This window comes from Nematolebias whitei, chromosome 7, assembly GCF_014905685.2.
Source record: "Nematolebias whitei isolate Nwh7 chromosome 7, NemWhi1, whole genome shotgun sequence".
Classification (NCBI taxonomy): domain Eukaryota; kingdom Metazoa; phylum Chordata; class Actinopteri; order Cyprinodontiformes; family Rivulidae; genus Nematolebias; species Nematolebias whitei.
The window spans coordinates 42,039,051-42,061,550 of NC_056504.1; the positions used below are offsets into that span (position 1 = coordinate 42,039,051).

Consider the following 22,500-nt stretch of genomic DNA (forward strand, 5'->3'; position numbering starts at 1 on the left):
CACACACACACACACACACACACACACACACACACACACACACACACCGGATCAGCCAAACATACATAAACAAATTAAACAGGCATTGACATACTATCTATAAACAATACAAAGGGCTGCCAAGTGTCCCAAAGTCTTTCTCCAGAACCCTTCAGGGTGTGCCTTATTTTCTCCAAATGGACCACCTCTCTTATCGAATGTACATATGCCGGGTGGGGGGTCCTTAAGTTTCAATTTCACAATATTAGCCTCCTGGCCAGAAGAGAGCCAAAGGCAATCACGTCCCTCTCACACTTGTTGAGGGACGTGTCCACAGGGACCACCCCGAACAGTGACACGAGTGGTGATGGGTGAACAGTTTTACCACATATCCCAGAGAAGGTGTTAACAATAGATTGCCCAAAAGTCTGCAGTTTGGCACAGGTCCAGAATGTGTGCAAGAGTGTAGCTGGAGTTTGTTTGCAACAATTGCATGCGGGGTCCAGGTCGGCTTTGATCTTGGACAGTTTGTCTTTGGACCAGTGCAGCCGGTGCACCACCTTGAATTGAATTACAGCATGTCTCAGACAGATTGAAGACGAGTAAATGTTCTTAAGGATCTTTCTCCAGATTGAGTTTGATATGGGTTTTTCCAAGTCCGCTTCCCATTTCAGTTTAAGGGAGTCCAAGCTAGACTCATGGTATGAACTGAGCAGTGTATATACTTTGCTAAGGGCCCCCTTGGTATCAGACCTACACTTCAAAATCTTAGCCACAAAATGTTTAGAGGGGTACAAAGGAAAACAGTCAGAGTTAGATATCACAAAATGTCTGAAGCTAAATTATTTGAAGTATGTTTAAGAATAATATGGCAGTGGTTAAAGAGTACTGGAACATTTTAAATAACTATCATTGTTTTCTTGCCGAAATTCGGCTTCAGCTTTGGCCTTTACATTGTGTTGCTGTGCATAAATTGGTGTCAATATAAGATTTGTGCAAGCCCAGTTCAGGTTTTAATATTAAGCCTACTGTTTCAGAATTCAATATGAAAGTTTCCAGATTTGTCTCGTGGTCTCACCCTATGTTTACATTATAAACGTTTAGGTCAAATTATATTTTTAAAGGTGGATCATTTAAAAGCCCACGCTCAGAAGTTAGTTTGATGTGTTGTTGGCTAACCATTTTTAAAATCAACTGTGTGGGATTGGGGTGATATGCACTATACTGCAGGTTACAAAGAAATAATTGCAGAACATCCTTTAAAAATGTGTATTTATTTAATTAAAGGTCTTTAATAATCATACTATTTTGAGTTGACAACCACATTCGACTCAAAAATTGCACTGGTACTTGGAAGGGGGCAGTAATCTACTGGTTTGCCTGCTGTCTGTTCAAAATTTTAGTGATTCCTCTTCACAAAATCAACACAAGTTTTGTGTTTCCTGAGTGTTAAATTATCCAGTTATTAAAAACAGTAAATCCCCTCATTCAAGGTTCCTTTAAAAGAAGCATCTGTGTTGTTTTTTTCTTCCGTCGCTCTTGGTTTGGGTGTTTGATGGCACCTTCTGAATGGAGTTTACCGCCATGCATGGAGCTGTCAATGCATATATGACATGATTTACGTTGCACAGACCTGACAGTTGCACCGATGAGGAATCAGGAATACAGCCAGTGTCAAAACAAGGAAGAGAAAACACAAAACTCTCCAGTTTTCTTGTCTGTCTTTAAGGGTTACATGTTCTTTTTAAAGAACAATGACACACTCTCATAAAACAAGATTAGACGTTGACTCTGCTGTGCAGGTTTCCCTAGTTTTCAAAGTTAGGTTTCAGTTTGAAGATAACTGGTTTGCTCCAGAGGGTTTTAGAGGTGTCAGAGCAAGAACTGGCAAACATGAATCGGCACTCGTTGCTTTGGGGAAAGTGAGGACAGGCTAGAGCTGTCATTTCTTACCCGGGCCCAAAGCCTGGGCTGGACCGGGCCATAATAATGTGCTGAATGGACAGGCCGGGACGGTGTTGGGCTTTTGATTGCGTCAGCGGACGCGCATGGCTGACAATCCAGTTATATGGCAACATGGCTTGCCATAAAATCACCAGCCACACACAGCCATTTGACCGCACACAGACCAGCCTTGAAAAAGGTAAAATAAAGTTCAGTTAAGCTTCAGATGGGACTGCCAGGCAGCAATCTATCACAGCTCAAATGGACGTTCAGCTGCTGCACTCAGTGGAAGCGTGCGGCCGGTGGCCCAAACAGGTGAGATCCCAAAATATCCTCGCAGACATGTCAAAGCAGGGTCCATGTCTGAATAATGCAGAATGCAGGCAGAAACAGGAATTTAAAGAGTTTTGACGGCCATGAAAGGACAAACACCCCCTCAGCTCCGGTCTTCTGCCCCCTTTTATTTAGCCCTGCACATCCACCCAACGTTAATAACTATATAAGCAGTCAAAGCTTAATTAAAAACGTCTGGATTTTTTGGGGTTCGGACCTGTAATTACTGTTAATTCATCAGGTCGGGTTGGGTTTGGAAATTATGGCTATGGGCTGGGGCCTGGTCGGGTTGGATTTTTTGGGCCCGAATGCGACTCTAGGACAGGCTGTACAGATGGACTTTTAGTAGATCTGAAAATGTGACAGCTTTGTCCTCAGCAGAGTTCGGCAATGACCGCCAGGCGTCAGGTTCATCAGAGACCTAGGTGAGCTCGTGTTGAGTCTGTCGGTACGGAGGAAGAAGCAGATGAACTGTCGGCAGGGGGACTGCTGAATGGATGCTTTTCTTGCTTACAGCACTAAGGGTTTCCTCTCCCTCTGTCCTCCATCTCTCACCTCTGCTATCCCACCCTCCCATCATCTTCTTTTTCTCCTTTGTATTTCCATTTTAACCTAAAGCCTCCTCCAGCTTTTTTATGTTGTCAGCTTTTATACATCTTCATCTTTGCTCAGAGTCCCTGAATCATTCTGCCTCTTTTGCCCACGCTTCCGTACATGTCCAGATTTACTCCCGTTTTGTTTTTGTCTTCACCGAGGCCTTATCTTTGACACCGGCAGCCGTCTCTAGAGATTACAGCAACACCGTGTGCATCCATCTGTTTCCCATCCTCTTCATTACTTGTTGTTCCAACCTGTGTGTCTTATCTGTGTTACTGCCTCCTTCCTCGAGCACATCTATTGTGCTTTAAACAGATGGCTCCTTTTAAAACTCATTAGAGAAGGTCCAGAAATTCCGCATTGAAGTAGAGTGTTTTAAATGTTTCTTTAAGATCATGCGTTCAAATCTAAAAACTTTTTTTTTCTCTCTGTAGGTGATATCACCCAGAAGGGTTATGAAAAGAAAAGGACCAAACTTCTGGCTCCATACATAATCCAGGCTCCAGGTAAGAGCTCCTTATATTTTCTGACCATTGCATCAGTCACATTTCCTTATTTATTTATGTACAGTGCACCTCTTTGCATTAACTTTTGCGTGCACTCAGCACAGCGTTCCTATAAGTTTGATCTCTTTTTCTTCCAGAATACTTTTCAGTGTTTTATTGACAAGTGCATTTTTGATGAGAACCATTTTTAATTTTTTTCTTTTTAACACAGAGTTGTTTTGTGACGTAATGCAAGTTTAATGTACAACACTTCATTAATAGCTGTTTTTATGAAATATGTGTATTTTTTGGTGTTGTTTAATATGTTTTATTGCTCACTACTGTCTCCTAGTGCCAAACCATAAAAATACACCATCAGGCAAAGTGAGCCACATTAATCCTGTCCCATTGGCACATGTGAAGTGCACTAAAATATGCAATGAAAGGAAGACAGTCTAGCAGAATGAGTTATTCTTGTCACTTCTGATGTTTATGTTAGTATGTGCTCGCTTGAATATTGCTGGCCATGTTCACTCCGTCCTGGTGACACTATTATCTATTGGTCGTGGCCTTTTTTAGCCGCACAAAACTTCACTGCAACAATAAAACAAGGTACAGTTAGAAGTCAACTTGGTAAATCCCAGAAGTCTTAAGGCTAAGGTAGAGGTAAGAAATCGGATATTATTGATGTGATTGAGCGATGTTCTATTTCATGTAGACAGTTTATACTCAGAGAAACTGCGAAGGAGAAGTCCTGGTAAGTCCTCCTACTGCAGCACATGTCACGCACAAACAGAAACAGAACAGACAAAACGGTTGGCAGAGATGGATGTTTGTTTTCAGCTGATGATGGAAAAAGTGGAGAAGGAAGATCTGGTATTTGTGTAATTATCTGAGGAGAAGCGTTATTTTGTAAATTTGAGACCGCCACTGTTTTTGGCAGACGGTGCTGGAGTGTGTCCCTACTAGGGGTTGCACGACTTCGTATTCTTTTAAAGTCGACTTCAACATGATAAAAGTCGAGCCGACGTCGACTAGTCTCTGTGATGTCATAGGAACCGTTTCGCGTAATGGTATTCCCAGCAAAAGAGAAAATTCTCTCGCTGGGAGTGCTGGTTGCCGGAACAGCTAAATACCTTCTGCTGAGTTTTGCCAAACGGGGAAATCTGTTCTTATTGCTGGCCCACTACTGCAGTGGGTTTGCCATAGAGGGAATCTGCGGTAACAAAAAAAAAATCACGGACCTCTTCGGCAGCAGTGGAGCAGTGTGCTGATCTCCTGTCACTCTGGAAATGTGGCCTAAAACGTTGCACAAAATCCTCCGCGAATCTGACTTTTTCCCCGTTTTTTCCATCTGCTTGGACAAATCCATTTTTAGCCACTGCCAGCAATCACGTGAATGCGACTGGTCGACGTGAAATTCAAAAACTTGCGAGATGTCCTAGAATTGACTAATTGATTCAACTGCTAGTCCCTACGTTTCCCAGATGAGGTACACTCCCTCCTGGTCAGTGCAGCCATGGAGAGCTGCCTGTTTCTCAATGCTGTCTCCTCTGTACACAAAAATTGTGCGTTTGCCTTCTACACGTTATCCGACCATCTTTATCATTATTGCTGGAAAAGTTGTAAAAACTGCTGTATTTTTCAACAGCCTCTGCTAGAAACGAGAACAGCGTGCTGCAGCTGCTTTTCATAAACAAAACGCCCACGAAGTTCTGACCGTTTGACAGAGGGCCATGCACAAGACGAGGTCTCAATGGGGAAAAGAGGCTGTTTTTGTCACGTAACCACATCACTGAGATACAACTGTGTCACTTTTCACAGAGTATAAACCAGACTTTAGATGCCGTTAAGACCTGGTACTAACATCCATTGTGTGCAGTCTGCTTGCACCTAGATGGTGCTAGGTACAAGTGTGAACAGTCTTAATACACACTGAAGACATCATCACTTGGACTGAACTGATGGGATTCCGCATGAGCAGCTATTACTTGAATATCTGTGAGTTTAAAAAAAAAAATTTGCTGCCGACTAATTTATGAGTAAATTGCCATCCCTGGGAATATCCTGAAGGTATACTATTTTGTTACCTTCTTTATTTTGTTTTCATTTTAAACTCAAACTATTTGTTAATAAAAGTGTCAAGATCAGAACTGTGTTGAACACAAATTCAGACAGAACTTCGAGGAAACGCGAGGATAAAGTAAATAACTATTTATTAAACTTCAGAAAACAAAATCAAAAGGCTGACATGGCAGCGTAAACTTACACGAATCAAGGGCGTGGGGAGGAGCAGAGGGGGCTGAACATGGCGGCTGAGCAGCACAATCTGCAGACAACGTGGAAACACAGACACTAACGAGACACACAGTGACAAGCACCCGGGGAAAGACGGTGAGGAACAGGTGAGAGTGGCAGGAGCTGGAGCTGACTGCGTGAGGAGACTGGGGGAACTGGAAACACAGGAAAAACAGACTCAGAGAACCACATAAACAAGAGCTGGTTGTCTCTGCTGTAAAACTAAGCATCAGTAAAACGTGCGCTTTGTGTCAACCACAAAACACCAATCTGAGTCAGCATTATATTCACCTTTACTAAACACAGCTATAAAGTTGTGTTTGCAGTAAAGCGGTGCAGAAAACAGCTCAGCTGCAGCTCTCTGCAGTGGAGAATCAAATTATGCTTCTTTCTCTCATATCATGTCAAAAAGGGCAGCACGGTTGCACAGTTGGTAGAGCCGCTGCCTCTCAGCGAGCAGGTCCCCGGTTCAAATCCCGATCCAGAGGTCTTTCTGGGTGGAGTTTGCATGTTCTCTCTGTGCATGTGTGGGTTTTCTCCGGGTACTCCAGTTCCTTCCCACAGACCAAAAACATGCATGTTAGGTTGATTGGTAACTCTAAATTGTCTCTAAGTGTGAGTGAGAGAGTGAATGGTTATTTGTCTCGTTTGGCTCTGTGTGTCCCTGTGATGGACTGGAGACCTGTCCCGGGTGTCCCCCGCCTCTCACACAGTGATTGCTGGACATGAGCACCGGCGACCCCCGTGATCCAAAAAGGAAGACGCGGGTAAAGAAAATGGATGGATAGCTATCATGTCAAGTAATTAAGCTTATACAGGAGTGTGGATGCTAAAAAAACCTCCACTAAAATACGACTCAAGTGACTTTGAACCATATGAAGTCAAAAGTAATAAACTTGAGGAGACTGAATGCACTCTGCGGGGGCAGGTTTGAAAAGGGCCTTAGGTCCCATTTTCTCACGGTGTTTCCCTTTAATCGTTAATTAGAGGTCATGAAGAGCAGCAGTAATATTCTCTTATTAGTCAGAGTCAGAGTTTCTTTATTTGTCATATGCACCACATGTGGTACACATGGTGGAAAAAAATATGTACACAGGGTCCCCGTTACATCCAACAAATAAATGTAAAAGAAAAACAGTAATAACATCTAGCATAGGAACTAAGAAAAACATTAACTAAAAATGTGCTAAGCGCTCATAGCATAAAAACAACAACATAAAAACAACAATGGGATATCCCTCCAAGGAGTCAATATAACATAATTTGTCCCCGATTCCATTAATCTAAAATTATATTACATCAACAAGTCTGAAACAAACTTTGCGTATAATATTATATGTTGGACTTGTTAAGGAAGAGCAATAATGTAACCTGCAATCCATCAAGCTACACTAAACAAAACATTGTTTTGTTCATTGACAGAATCTAAATATTTTAGCACATAAATGTGATATTTTTTCATAATTTTTATTCCCGTTAAGGATAATTGACTATAACACAAAATGTATTACATTGGTACATATCAAACGACACCCTAAAATGTTTTTTTAGAACAAATGTGATGCTATTTTAGCTGTTTTTTATGCACGTTAAGGACATTTGACAATACCACTGAAATACATTTAGCTATTTGTTAAAAGAGTTTTTTTTGTGCCTTTTAAAAGGAACGATTCTCACATTTGAGAATGTTTTTACAAATTGTGCTCATGCCGCTTCATTTTAAAGTGTGCCTTTGGAAGAAAAAAAACTAGTTTTTAAGGCTTTAAAGCCCTATGGCTGTGTCTTCCCTTTACATCACAAAAAAGGTCAGGACACTCGAATGGTGAGCACATTTTTAGTGGGGGGGGGTGGGGGATCTGCCTGCTTCTTGACATCTGCCAGAACTGAAACATAAACACTCTCTTCACATAAACAACAAATGATGTTCCCATTAAGACTGGTTGATGTATCTTGTGCTAAAGCGTTCTTAATGTTTTTTTTTATTATTGTTGTTTTTTGTGACAGTGGCGCCTCCTCAGAATGACGTGCAGCCTCCTGCTCCCAGTTCCTCCAGCCAGGCCCCTCCCCCAGCCAGCTCATCCCGGTATCGTGAACGCCGCTCCCGCAGAACGCATCGAGGTGGAGGAACCCGGGATGACCGCTACAGATCAGGTGAACACAGAAACCCCCTGAAACCACGAGTAAAACTTCATCCTGCTCCACGTCAGGCCTGAAACATCCCTGAAGAGGTGTCAGCAGCTTGTTTTGAACGTACTGTAATGGAAACCGTCTCCACGGGACCAATTAAACAAGAGTTTGTTTGTGACTGTGAGGGCCTTAGAGAGACGCAGAGCAACGCTGCAGCTGGGGAGCCCCTCGGTGAGGACCCCCCACTCAGACAGGCAGTTTGAAACCGAGAGGAAACGCGTATATCTCAGATCTGAAGAGGAAAACCTGTCAGTGGAAAAACTGAGCTTTAGAGTTCAGATGAAAGAGCTCAAAACGCTTGTGGAGACTTGTTTATTCACAGGAATTTAGACTAAATGCTTTCTCAGATTGTCACCCTGCTGCTTCTTTTCTTTGCCCCCCTCTGATGTAAAACACCCTCACGCATAAACACAACTTGAACACTGCAGCAGCTAAATATAAAGCCAGTCTGATCTACACTCTGTTGTTTTTAGTGAAGTGTCGTCTAAAAAAAGCTGCGGCTTCACAGGAATTCTGGGTGATGTCGAAGTCCAGTTCTATCAGACGATTGTGGCTTCAACACAAAATTAGAAATATAAATTATTACAATAAAGACTGAAAAAGAATTGTCTCTAAATGTCCTGGTCTAAATATTAAGGTAGCCTATGTACACACCTGCATATACTGTATTCATCATATTTAGAACAAGTGAAACTGTGGATATTCATCATAAGGAATAAATCACACAATTTAGCATGAACTTTTTGATGGGATTTATCTTTTATCTTCAGTCCCGAGGTCTGCAACATAAAGCTAGATTAACAATTTAGCTGTATATGCTGAGCTGAAGGTCAGACTTTTGTTAAACTGTGGTAACAGTCTGAGTTTTAGCTAAAACTATCATTAAGAATCTCCATTTCTTTCCTCTTATACTTTTGTACGTTTATCCTAAAAAGTATAAATCTGACCTGAACAATGTTCATTAATCATGCACTGAATAGTTGTTCCCGTTAATGTCATGTTTTCAAAAAGACATCAAGTTGTCAAAACACAAGAAAATGATTCATAGTTTCACTGTCATCCCATAATGCAACACATTTAGACAAAACATCAAATTTAGTTTTTTAATCATCAAATTTAACCACAACACAATATCTGTTCAGGTAAATACACAAGATTAGATGGATTTATAGATACAGATTTGAATTAGATGGAATAATCCCATTTAATAAGAAAGTTTTCACCAAGAAATATGATAAATATGCATGGAAATGTGAATAAATAAACTTGTCTAATCTGCATCGCCAAGAACCTGTAGTTTTGTCTGAGTACTAAAAAGAAAATCAAAGAATTAATCTTCACAATACCAACAGAACTGTAGCTGATCACTTGAACTGTATGTGTTCTTGTCTTTTGTCCATATTTGCTGAGAAATCTCTTAAAACTTTAGATTTATCATTAGCACTTTTGCACATCACAAATATTTAATCTGTTACATTGATTTAAAAAAACAATCAGTTTTCTGCAACATTCCTCTTTTATTTGAACTTTAGATCACGTGTCAAACTCAAGGCCCGAGAGCCAGATCTGGGCCTTGTAAACATCTTATCTGGCCCCCGAGATGATATTTTCAATAAAATATTGTTGTCACCTCTCATTGTGCCCACAAGCTTAGCATACAATGTTTACTGTAGACTTTTCATGACAAATTTGAAGCCAAGAAAAATTTCTTGGAACTTTTATTTTGATGAGGAAAGAGCAACAGAGAACGAAATGAACATGCAACCAGGAAAATGATGCATCTGACTCAAATTTGAAATTGACCCTTGGTTTGAACCAAGTTTTTAACTTTGGCCCCCTTTTGTAACCGAGTTTGACAACGCTGCTTTAGATCCAGTATTTCCCATCAAGATTGCTTAGATTCTTTACGTTCCATGAATGCAACCTGATGTTTTAATGAATGAAGAGTGGAGGCAAATGTGTATTTATAACTTTATTTGATCAATCAACGTATTTCGATCATTCTGCACACAGAACCTGTGGAGGAGCATTAACAGTAATATCAGAACCATCGTTGTAGCGCCGTTATCTTCTAGTAGACATAGGTCTTTAGGAAAGAAAGCCCATCGTTGGTGAATTGCTTCATTGTATAACCCCCCTCTGGTCCCCCGCTGCCCACTGGTGTCTGCGCTGATTGGAGTTAAACGCTCAGTAAACCTCCACACGCTCCACTGTTCTTATTGGAGTCAGCTCATCCTCCCAGACATCTGTAGCCTCTCTTGATGCTCCTGTGTGAGCGAAGACTTTGACACTTTATGAGCGAGGATGATTTAGCCCACAGCAATCTGCTCAGCAGAGCTCCACTTATATAATTATGGTCCCTGTTGCTGCTGCTGCTGCTGCTGCTGCGTTCTAGCTTGATGTGCTTGATGATTTATTTTAATCTCTCCATGTTTGAGCAGAACAATTGTCCCTGGAACAAACTAAATGTGTTTTCTTCAGTATGTGTCTTTGTTGCACATGTTTTGCTGCACGGGCTGAGCGTGTCCCGGGTCACGTGGTGCTTTTTAATGTGCCTGTGGGTGTCGTGAAGTGAAAGCGTCTCTGTGTGTTTATTACTGTTGTTTGTGTGTAGGCAAGCGAGTGGGCTCATTCGCAGCTTTGTTCTCTCATCGTGGCTTCCTGCTTTACCAGGAGAAACATTGTCACGTTCTTCTGAGGACGGTTCCGTGGACTCATCTAAAGGTTTTAACACAGTTCTGCTGAAACAGTAAATGTGCTGCTATCAAATATTACCGGAAAGAGTTACTAAAGTAAAGTTACTAAAAGATGCAGCTTGTACAGCCACCATGAGTGCAACAAGTGTTTTTTCATCAAGACATCTTGGGCTCAATGTGTTTTTTTATTCCACATCTGTATTTTTGGCTAAGAAGTTGATTGGACGAAGAAGAAGGTGATAACTAAATTAGTCCCTCGATACTTCGCAGTTCATCTTTCGAGGACTCACTCTTTCACAAATGTAAGATTATACTCATTGTTTCCTGGTGGCCTGGTTGCTCACGGATCGCCGAGGGGTCCCCTCCTTTCTCTTTCTGAGGCTGACAGCCTCAGAAAGAGAAAGGAGGGACAGCCTCAGAAAGAGAAAGGAAGGGTGGGGTCTGTCTTTCCCCATCGCTGCTGTGGGAGCTTCGGTGAGGTGGACACCAGAGAGAGTGGCATGGATTGTTTGTTTAAAATAATTAAGCACAGTCCAAACCGAGCCTTAATTTGAACTGAGCTGACCTGACCCAAACCGAGCCGGGATGTTCCCGATGGCCAGGCCGCCCCCGGGCGCTGATTGGCTCATTAACCGTAGCATCAGTCTGTCTGCTGTCTTTCGCTCTGCTCTTTTAGAGCGTTTAATAGTTTAGAACATTGCAAGATTGTGGGAAGGGTTTATAAAGCCTTAAAATATTTATAAATACCAGTACTAAAATAAATATATCAACTCTACTTAGCAGATTTTCACCTATTGTGGGGATGTCTGGAACGTGAACCCCACGATAAGTGAGACTACTGTATTTTTATTCTATAAAATGTAACAAATGAGAAATTGGGAAAAAAAAAGTATTATTTTTCAACTTAACAGATTTTTCTTTCTGTATCAAAAAACCTGTTTAATCTTTTTCCCAATATGAAAGTAGACCAAATAGGTCACTGTAATACATTTTATTTCTAATCGATTGCTTTTTTTTTTAAACCTTTCCATAAATTTTAGTGCCCTAGAAGAGAACAAATAATATTTCTGTCTCTTCATGGGGTACATGTTTAGTTCATATGTCATACAGAGGCTTTTTTTATTCCCAGATCTTCAAATATATTTATTCCACAGTATTTGGGATATTTCAAACAACAGTAACTAATTAAGGTTTTAAACCAACCAGTGTGCAAATGGGAGAAAAACAAAAAGCTAAATGTTCACAGATCATAAAGCAAATTAAGTAAATGACTTTGATGAATGTAAGGTATATTTTAACTTACATTTTCAATCCATTAAAAAAAAAAATAGATTTTACGTGAATTATTTGTCGTCAGAACAAGGCTTCTTAACTTAAAGTGTGTTTTGATCTCCATCTGTGCAGATGTTCATAGTGAGGCTGTACAAGCCGCCCTGGCTAAACATAAAGAGGAGAAAATGGCGCTTCCTATGCCCACCAAGAGGAGGTCCACCTACGTGCAGTCCCCCATTGAAACTCGCACACCACCAGGTAAGATCCAGACACAAGTGTCTCGCTCCCCCAACAGTACACATGGAAATGTAGTTTTTTTAAATCAGCATTGGTTGCTTTCTGTTTTTTAGACTCGTCGTCAGGTTCTGATGACGAGACGTCTGTGCGCAGACTGTCCTCAGTGGTCGCCCCCCCACCTCCAGTCAATACCAGCTTGCAGAGCCCCGACTGTTGGATCAACCGCTCCGCCCAGGGCTCCTCCACATCCTCCTCTGCCTCATCTACGCTGTCGCACGGAGAAGCCAAACCTCAGCCTCAGAGCCAGCCGCAGCCTCAGTACAAGCCGCAGTACCAGCCTCTGTACCAGCCTCAGTATCAGCCTCAGGAGCCGAGCCGCACCGCAGCGGTGACGGACATGCTGGCTCACAGCCGCATCGGTGAGGCTCGGTTATTAGAAAATATTTGTGCACACCAAGTGTTGCTTTCTTTCTTCAAGTTCTGTGGCTATCACTGAGCAAGAGCCTAACAACTCGCATTATGTCTCAGTTTCTGACGAGGAAATCCACTTTATGATAAACATAAGAGAAGGCATACTACGGCTACTACAGTTAATATTGTGTTGGACCAACTTTTGCTGGAGCATCGTCATAACATCCATTTATGTCTAGAGATGCATTCAACATTCAGCAACTTCCTGTACTGGTGATATGCATAAAATCGTTTTCAGCACCAAAGATTCTCATTTGATTGCAATTGCAAGATGGAAAATCTCTACTTTCTTGTTTTTTTGTGTATTTATTGCCAAGCAAATCTCATGAGATGAGACGTTCTTCCCACCCGTATTTAATGGTGAGGAGGCTTACATCAAAAACAGAGAAATGTTCATGCACTTAGAAAAACACGAACAGCGCTGATTAAAATACCGGACCTTTCAAAATAACAGCGCCAGCCTTGTTCAGAGGAGCTGGTTCAGCTCGAAAACATGCGGAGAATAGTCCATGAACGCGCACAACCACCTTGCTGCAGACATGTCTACAGATCACATGACAACAGTGATTATCTTCGACACAATCTAATAGTAAAAACGATGTTTTGCTTCATGGGTACAGAGAGTACACAAGGAGACAAAATCCTTTGTTCATTAAACCTGGTCGTAAATTTTTTTTATGCATAATATTGTTCACAACCTGAGCATCTTAATCTATCACTGATCACAGCATTGCACCTACTGGACTGGTATTTTAGGTGCTGATTATGATGCATGTGGTGTAAAACCAGTCCATCACAGTCTGGTTTGGATTATCATCCAAACTAAATAGAAACGGCCTGCAGAGGATCACTGGTGCCTCCATACAGGCCCTGATCTCCTCACAGTAAGGAAACGGAGGCTAGTGGTATCATCAGAGGCCCCTCACATCCAGGAGTCAACCTCTCCTCTGTCGTCTGGGCGGAGCTACAGATCGCTGAACAAAAAACACTCCGGCTGAGTCTGAATTATGCTCAAACACCTGCAGTGATGAAACACTCGTGTAAATATTAATATTTCATATGTAGGCTTCAACCTTAACTTTTCATTTATTGGTTTATATTTACTTATGTCATATGTGTGCTGTCTTTTATTATCTATTTAAACTTATTCCTATCCACCTTTTATTTATCTTTATGTTGAGTAATTTGTTTAATATGTGCTTACAAGAGTGAGACTAGAGTCAGATTCCTTGTTGGTGAAACCAGATTCTGATCTGCAGCTCTTTTTACTTTTTTGCCACAAAGCAAATTGATTATTTTGTTAGCTTTAATAATATTTAGTTGTACTTTGGACATAGCTGTGTATGTGAAAAAAAAAAATGCTTCTTTTTTTCCAGCTAAACATCACCATGAACTCTGATTTCCGTTGAATTCAATTCACCTAACATTAAAACTAATTTATTTATTTATTTATTAACGTTTATTTAACCAGTCGAATCTCATTGAGATCACAGATTTTTTATTTTTTTTTGCACAGGCGGCCTGAAGGCTCTCTAACATGCATGCTTTTGGACTCAAACAATATCTAGTGACAATTACAGCAACTGCAGACATTTTTTCACATCCTGCTGATTTTTGTCTTCGTCACAGATGATGGGTCACCTTCCAGGTTTTAATAATGCTTTGGACAGTCATTCATTCAGTCTCTCATTTCAGAAATCCCCATCTTTGTTTTGTTCCTATAATTTGAACTTCCTGACACAACTTTTACACTGTTCTTAAATGTGTCTTTTGTTTAAATATTAGCAAAAGCCACTTGTTTTACTAGTTTATAAAGAATGATTGTTATTTTAAATCATACTTTCACACAATTAAATAATCCAGTAGAAGTAGAGCAGATCTCTAAAACTTGACTTGGCATCAATTCGGTGACGTCGTCTAAATATTTGTAGTGGGTATACCGCAGTAAAGTTACTTTCACATTGGACTTTGGGCACCGTTGAAGCCACGAAGCGCGAATGTCCAACGTAAAACTAACTTTACCACGGTCGGTCCATATACTGTGCTTAGAAACCAAAGTAAACTGGTTAGTACAATGTAATTGTCACTTTATTTTGATTTTTAAGCATATTGAACATTTCTAAAATTCTCTGATGCTTATATTTGAATAAATGAACAACAAACTTTGTACAACAGTTGGCTTTGTATTAAAAAACATGTTATAGAATTTATCAAACAGTATCAAAGCAAAACATGTTCAAGTATTAAGTAGTAAGTACAGAAGTATTAATTATACAATAATTCGCTGGGTAAGCGAATGTAATAAACAAGTGGTGCATACTGATAGATTGTAACGGAAGCGTTTAACTGCTGTTTAACGTATCAGTGACATGTGCCTCATGATATGTCATGTATCATTGGGCACTTTTAAGGGGGTATACTTAATTTTTTTAGCTTTTCTAGTGGGTATACCCGAGTATCATGTAAACTACACCACTGCATAATTTAGTGTCCTTGTTCACACGTTGTCTCCACAGCTCCTCCTGAGAACAGTGCCCCCTTTCCAGATGTGACAGCTGTGGCCCCTCCATCGAGGGGCCCGCGCGTGGACCTGCCCTCCAAAGCCGTGGTCCGAGGGATGAGTCGCGTGCAAAGCCGCTCGAGCATGATGGAGACCGCCGATGGTAACGGCTGCTTCATGCAACATTCAGACTTTATTTTGTGTTTCTGTTTGTTAGCTGTTGTCTGATTCCTCCAAACATTTATTGGCCTCCAGCGGTGGCTTTTTATTAATCAGACTTTGCTGCTTTCTTTTCTTCTTGATCTTTTCCGCCCTGTCATGTATATTTGACCGGCTGATAGGAAGAGGTAATACACAGAGTAAGGAAACGCCTTCATTTATAATGTCCACAGCCTTTATTTTTGTTTCCTGGTGAACCCCTTTTCTCCCTCCTATTTGTGCGGAATGAACTTAGAAGGAAATATAATGTCCACACTCTGAGTCCTCATGTGTGCTCCTGATCCAGAAGTCCTTCCTCTCAGTTCTCACTGTGTTCCCCCCTGTGATGATGATGGCACCTTCCTGTGCTGCTGCTTTTTATTCCCAAATTAGTCAGCTCATGATGGATTAACAATAAACACATTGGAATGGAATGAAGAACAGCAGACTGTGAGACGTTGCAACGTTTAAACAGGTCTTCTGCTGCCGTCGCTTTACGAGTCATGAAATGTGTAACTTTGGTCCCGCTGTTGCTGTTTTGTCCACCTTCTCCCTGCATGTAGGAGTTCCTGTGAGCAGCAGAGTGTCCACAAAGATCCAGCAGCTGCTCAACACGCTGAAGAGGCCTAAGAGGCCGCCGCTCAGCGAGTTCTTCACTGACGACGCAGAGGAGATTGTCCAAGGTGCGCGGCCTCACGAGATGCTTTAAACATGAATATCGTTAAGTTAATGTAAAGGCAGAGTTCCTTAAAATGAAACCGACACATAATAAGAATTGGTGCCACAGCAATTGATAATAAATGAAATAGACAAAAACAAATCATAATAAAACACATATTCTCAAGTATTTTTGCACAAATCACACATTTTCTGTGATTTTACCCCTTTGTTAAAGGTGTGGATATTTTGATATTCAAATAAATAGACGTTAAAAAGAACTGATTTAGAACTAAAACAGAAACGATGATTGGGACTATTATCAATACGTTTTCATTTATACTTTTAAAATCAATTATAATTAGGATAGTTTGATAATTGAATTAAGCTATTTCAGTTCTGTTTTTATAATTTATATCAGTCATTTTTGTATATTTATGATTTGTGTTTACTAAGGCAATTACAAGTTTGATCATTGTTTACACTTTTTGTTCTGTAACAATTCAGACATGATTGTTGATTGTTATAAAATACAGGCAAGAAATTTATTAATATTAATTGTAAAATAACTTAGCAATATATTTTTTTTCTGATTAGAACATCTTGTATTGATCAGTATATCAGTAACAAAATACTTCTTACCATATATAAAAAAGGAAACGTGTTTGTTTACACATGTTGATTCCAAATTTAAAAGCACTTAATGAATGCAAAGTTGCACAACATATGTTTAAGTCATTGTGTAAATAACAATATAGGTTGATTTGTGTTTTAAAACAAAAGGAAGAGCAGCAGATTTGATGTATTTTACCATTTAAGTAGCAGAGATTATGATATAAAAGTGCAGTAAAAGCAAGTTGAACCGTCTGGGCATCGTTTTACATCGATGGTATTTAGAACGAGTTTCATTAATCTGAAACTTTCCCAGAAGCTTTCTATTGTCTATCTGTTGTAGTTCCCCAGCCGGACCCCAACACGCCCAAGCCAGAGGGCCGTCAGATCATCCCGGTGAAAGGGGAACCTCTGGGAGTCGTCAGCAACTGGCCCCCCGCCCTGCAGGCAGCATTGGCTCGCTGGGGGGCCACTCAGGGAAAGAGCCCAGCTCTCACTGCTCTGGACATCACAGGCAAACCTCTCTATACACTGACTTACGGTGAGACACAAGATTCATACATTTAAAGTGTAGAACCTGTTGTCACGGTGTGTGGAGGAAGGACTCAGACATGCAAACTTCCACAGGGGCTCCAACAAAGTGGATTTATAAACAAAAAAATGACAAGAAACAACAAAGATACAACGATAAAGTTGAACAGAACTGTCAGGTGATACTGTATTGGTTTTCAGCAAACATGAACTCTGTAGGATGAGTTTTTCTTCTGTGTTTTAGGGAAGCTGTGGAGCCGCAGTGTGAAGCTGGCATACACGCTTCTCAACAAGCTGGGCAACAAGAACGAGCAAATCCTCAAACCTGGAGACAGAGTGAGGCAGCAGACACACACAAACAGCAGGGCTTTGTTCAGCACAGGTGAAAAAATCTAAAGAAGTGGCCATAACTCCTGTTCTAGTTTCACCACCGAGAGAAGAAGTGTAAAAAGTACGCTGTTCGTCCATAACTGGCTGAACACGGCTGATTTTATGAACTAAAAAAAAAAAATCAAGCAAGCTTGACAGAAAAGGGGCTTCACTCAAAGAAACAAACAATAAAAATAAAAACTACAAAAGTAATGTAAACATGAAAAACAATTCACAACTCAGTTTAGAAATAAAAATGCAAAATCACTGGCTAAAATAGTCAGAGATAATAAACCTGCAGTTTGATGAAAGCTGCATCTAAAATGACGAGAGAAAAACAGTTAAAGGTGTCGTCATCTTTTAATAATCATTTAAACTTTCCTTATCGAGCCTTATTTTTAGGCCTTTTCGAAAGTTTAAAGTCTGATCTTAGAAATGAGGACCTTGTGTGCGCCTCGTGAACAGATGCTGGATGCTGATTTTATGATGTGAGTTACAGTTCAGTAGTAGTAGTAGTCCCTCACTTGTCGCAGGGGTTACATTTCGGACACAAACCTGCGACAGGTGAAAATCCACAAAGTAGGGATGTTATATTTACTTTAGTATTTACATATATTTAAGGCTTCATAAACCCACACTCTTGCAATATCCTTAACGATGTTCTAAACTCTCTAAATGCTCTAAAAGAGCACAGCGAAAGAGAGCAGACAGACTTATGCTACGGTTACCGAGCCCCAGGGCAAGCTGGCCATCGGGAGCACCGTTCCCATCCATGCCGCTCGAGCAGCTCACTCAGGTATAAGACAGACCCCTCCACCCCCTCCTTTCTTTTTCCGAGGTTGTCTGTTGCGCACCCACCTGTTGTGTGTCTCTGGGACACAATGGGGAAGATAGACTCACCCCCACCCCTCCTTTCTCTTTCTCTGCTGTGACAGACAGCATCTAAAAGAGAAAGGAGGGGTGGGGGTGGGGTCTATCTTATACCTTTGAGTTAGCCGCACTCAGCCACTCTCTCTCTTTGTTTAAACTGATTCACTCTTATTTTTCCACCTAAGCATTTTCTTTGATATTCTACATTTGTTGATCTGATCTGTTCATCCCTGCGCCCTGAACAGTAGTGATGGGGAACGACAGCCCCCACTCCCCGCCCCCTCCTTTCTCTTTCTGAGGCTGTCTGTCACAGCAGAGAAAGAGAAAGGAGGGGGCAGGGGTCTGTTTTCCCATCACCAATCGTGTGTCGTGTACAATCTTACATTGAAAACCCACAAAATAGTGAGACCATGAAAGTCGAACCACAAAGTATCGAGGGACTACTTTATTTGCCTCGTTACAATGCCAACCTTTATAAAATAGGATATTGTCAGAGAATCAATTAGCATGTGCTTGTTGAGCACATTTCAAACAGCTGGGAGTGATACAAAATGTATTTCAGGGAAAAACACAGACCCAAAAACTCCACAACTAAAGAAAATAAATTAAAACCGTTTTGATTGTCATAGAGAATGAAGATTTAAGATAGAAATTGTTAAAACAATAAAAATCAACAATTACTTGACTCAAAATAAGAACCAAAAGTAAATGTTACACTTAATATGTTTTACTTTAAGAGTTTTAGACATAAAAATATTAAACATTGAATTCAAAAAGAATAAATTAAGTAAGATTAGATTATATTTTCACGTCTGAATTCATTAATAAATTATCATCAAAAGTAAAAATATGTTCAAAGCGACTCAGTTGGAAACAAGAATAGATAGAATGTGTGTCTTCTCAGCCAAAATGGTAATTTATGATAAATTATCAGTAAAACATCTTCCCATCACATCACTTGTGCATTATATTTAGTGCCTGTCTGTAAATGTTATCATATTCAAAAGAAATTTGGAAAACTTTATTTTTATTTTTAAACCACCCCACAAAGAAAATAATTGTCTTGGTAGGTGGCGCTGGTGTACCCAAACAGTGATCCTGGCATGTTTTGGGTGGCCTTCTACGGCTGCCTCCTGGCTGAGGTTATACCTGTACCCATCGAGGTCCCGCTGTCTCGGAAGGTATGAAAACCATCACAGAAATATCCCTCACAGACATCTTTTCTTTTTGCACCTGAGCACGGTTCTTTTCCCTTTGTGGTGCACTTAGGATGCAGGTATCAGTCAGGTGGGCTTCCTGCTCGGCAGCTGTGGTGTGGGTCTGGCTCTGACCAGCGAGATCTGCCTAAAAGGTCTACCGAAGACCCCCACCGGTGAAATACTGCAGTTTAAAGGTGAGAGCGGCAATACAACAACTAATACAAGATGCACATCAAAAGACATTGCAGCCTCATTTGGACTTTCTTACTGCATTTAAAGTAGAGAGCAGTTTTTAATAAAATGTGTGAATTTTCCTAAAATGTTTGACTTTATTTCTCCTTTTGACTCTGTTAGGTTGGCCTCGAATGAAGTGGGTGATAACGGACTCAAAATACCTGACGAAGCCGTCTAAAGACTGGCAGCCGCACATTCCCACTGCTAACACTGATCCTGGGTATATTGAGGTAATACCGCTCATTTCCCATGAATCTACAGGTTTTAAATAACATTTCAACTGCTTTTTGTAGCTATTTTAATAAGAAAAACTGCATTTAAGTTTGATGTGAAATACTTTGCACAAGTTTTCCCATGTTCCCCTGACATGTGCAGTATAAGGCCAATAAAGAGGGCACAGTGGTGGGTGTTGCTGTGTCTAAAGTGGCCATGCTGACGCACTGCCAGGCACTGACCCAGGCCTGCAACTACTGTGAGGGTGAGTAGAGTTGGTTTGTTGCTATCGTCTGACAAGAGAGTGTTTTCACCAAAACAACAGAGGTGACTTTTTTTTTCTTTTTTATATAATTTTGTTTTCAGGGGAAACCTTAGTGAACGTCCTGGACTTCAAAAAGGATATGGGCTTATGGCATGGAGTCCTCACGGTGGGTGTTTAGGCCTCTGCTGATAAATTCAAGGTTCATAAAAAAGGCTAATGGGCCATAATACTGTAATACATAATGCTTTTTGCAAGATATAAAAAAAAAATCCATATATTCATCTATCTTTACCCGCCTCTTCGTTTTTCGCACCATGGGGGTCACTGGTGCCCATGTTCAGCAATCACTGTGCAAGAGACGGGGGACACCTTGGACAGGTCTCCAGTCCATCACAGGGACACAGAGACAAACGAAACAACCATTCACTCTGTCACTCACACCTAGAGACAATTTAGAGTTACCAGTCAGCTTAAGATGCATGTTTTTTGTCTGTGGGAGGAATCCGGTGTACCCGGAGAAAGCTCACGCATGCACGGAGAGAACATGCTAACTCCACCCAGAGAGGTCCTCAGTCAGGATTTGATCCAGCAACCTTCTCGCTGAGTGGCAGCATCTCTACCAACTGAGCCACCGTGCTACTACTAACAAATTTCCATAAATAAAAAAAGACTTGTAATTCATAATATTTATTCTTTGGATCAGCGTCCTGGTCGAAGTAGATGGTCGCTTGTCCTGAGCCTGGTTCTTCTGGAGGTTTCTTCCTCATGAGGGAGTTTTTCCTTTCCACTGCTGCCTCTGTGCTTGCTTAGGATGGGAGACTTAGATGAAGTGAAGACTCAAAGCAGTCTGTTGGCTCCTTAGATAAATAACATTATTAACTGACTTTCTATATACGAATGTTTCTGTTCAGTGCCCTGAGACGACTTCTGTTGTGACTTGTCGCTATGTAAACAAACTGAATTGTATTTGAATTTTGACTCGAACGTTTGAGAACACCGCTTTCAAATTAACTTTAGAGTTTGCTATTTAAACTGATTTTAAAAAAGTGTCCACCTGTCTGTGGTCAAATCATGACAAATAAATATGAGTCATTGAAGAACATCTTATATTAGAATGTCATGTTGTGGGTCGTTGCAATGTGATGAAAGCTCAAATAATTTTGTTTTTGCTCTTTTTTCCCAGGCTGTAATGAACAGGATACACACGATAAGTGTTCCCTATGCAGTCATGAAAGCTTGTCCCCTCTCCTGGGTGCAGAGGGTCCACATCCATAAAGGTAACGCACACCACTCTTCCAGCTGATCTTATGTTGTATTAAAAGATTTGTGTAATGTTTTGCCACGTTGCTTTTTCCAGCTCGTGTAGCTTTGGTGAAGTGCCGTGATCTACACTGGGCCATGATGGCTCACCGGGACCAGAGAGATATCAGTCTAGCTTCTCTACGAATGCTCATTGTTGCTGATGGTGCTAACCCTTGTGAGTACCTCATTAATGCCATATTTGTTCAGCTGTGTTGCAACACATTGAACTGCCTCTGTCCTCTTGTTCAGGGTCGGTCTCTTCCTGCGATGCCTTCCTGAATCTGTTTCAGTCACACGGGTTGAAGCCAGAGGTCATCTGTCCCTGTGCTGCCTCTCCTGAGGCCATGACAGTCGCTATACGCAGGTATCTCACCGGCTCAGTCTTCCTGAAATGTTTTCTTCTTTATGTAGGAAGTAAACTAACTAGACGCATTTCCTTTTCAAAGTTTACACAAGACTCCTTCATGCCAGTCAACAATATCTGCTTATTTATCTTCTGCACCAAATGGGATAATTATTGTCTTGTATAACTCACTGCTGCCTAATCCATTTGTCCCCAATGGGATAAATATTTTAAAGAATGTCTCCAAAGTAAGATTGAGTTGTCCAATACAACATTTATCGATTCTGTATTCAGGACTGTGCAACACCGTCAACCTTTTTTCTCTTTATATATGTACGTATTGAATCATAATGAATAATAACTGCTTGGGAAATCTCGTTTGTATTCCAGGTTTGTTACTTATTGTGTAACATGTTACCAAGGAGCATGCATTAAATTAAATTCCTTGAATGGATGCATATTACTTGCTGCCTTGCCCAAAATCTCTGAACAAAGATCTTGCATGATCTAGTAGCACTCAGAGTCTGTGGTGGAAGTGACTTTCAGCTACCACTACACCAAACTTTAGCTCATTATCTGTTAAACTGACTGAATTATAGCCATTTTGTGTACATTAAGGCTAAATTCACTTTGGAAGGCATTTTGAGTTGGGTTTTTTCCAAAATATATTCAGTTGCAGATGTAATTTCAATGACTTATAAAAAAAAA

The 22,500-nt window shown here is 40.7% G+C and overlaps 1 protein-coding gene across 1 annotated transcript in view; it reads left to right on the forward strand.

The window, feature by feature from the left end:
* dip2bb (disco-interacting protein 2 homolog Bb) overlaps positions 1-22,500 on the forward strand; it is a 56,682-nt gene that overhangs the window by 20,601 nt on the left and 13,581 nt on the right. The window contains exons 2-18 of the mRNA XM_037679878.1: positions 3,288-3,359; positions 7,641-7,787; positions 11,924-12,049; positions 12,142-12,447; positions 15,016-15,162; positions 15,341-15,358; positions 15,761-15,880; positions 16,810-17,007; positions 17,242-17,333; positions 19,307-19,417; positions 19,506-19,629; positions 19,790-19,899; positions 20,045-20,147; positions 20,249-20,313; positions 21,331-21,424; positions 21,505-21,624; positions 21,699-21,813. Coding sequence (XP_037535806.1) covers positions 3,288-3,359; positions 7,641-7,787; positions 11,924-12,049; positions 12,142-12,447; positions 15,016-15,162; positions 15,341-15,358; positions 15,761-15,880; positions 16,810-17,007; positions 17,242-17,333; positions 19,307-19,417; positions 19,506-19,629; positions 19,790-19,899; positions 20,045-20,147; positions 20,249-20,313; positions 21,331-21,424; positions 21,505-21,624; positions 21,699-21,813 — 2,068 coding nt within the window. The remainder of the gene's footprint in view (positions 1-3,287; positions 3,360-7,640; positions 7,788-11,923; positions 12,050-12,141; positions 12,448-15,015; positions 15,163-15,340; positions 15,359-15,760; positions 15,881-16,809; positions 17,008-17,241; positions 17,334-19,306; positions 19,418-19,505; positions 19,630-19,789; positions 19,900-20,044; positions 20,148-20,248; positions 20,314-21,330; positions 21,425-21,504; positions 21,625-21,698; positions 21,814-22,500) is intronic.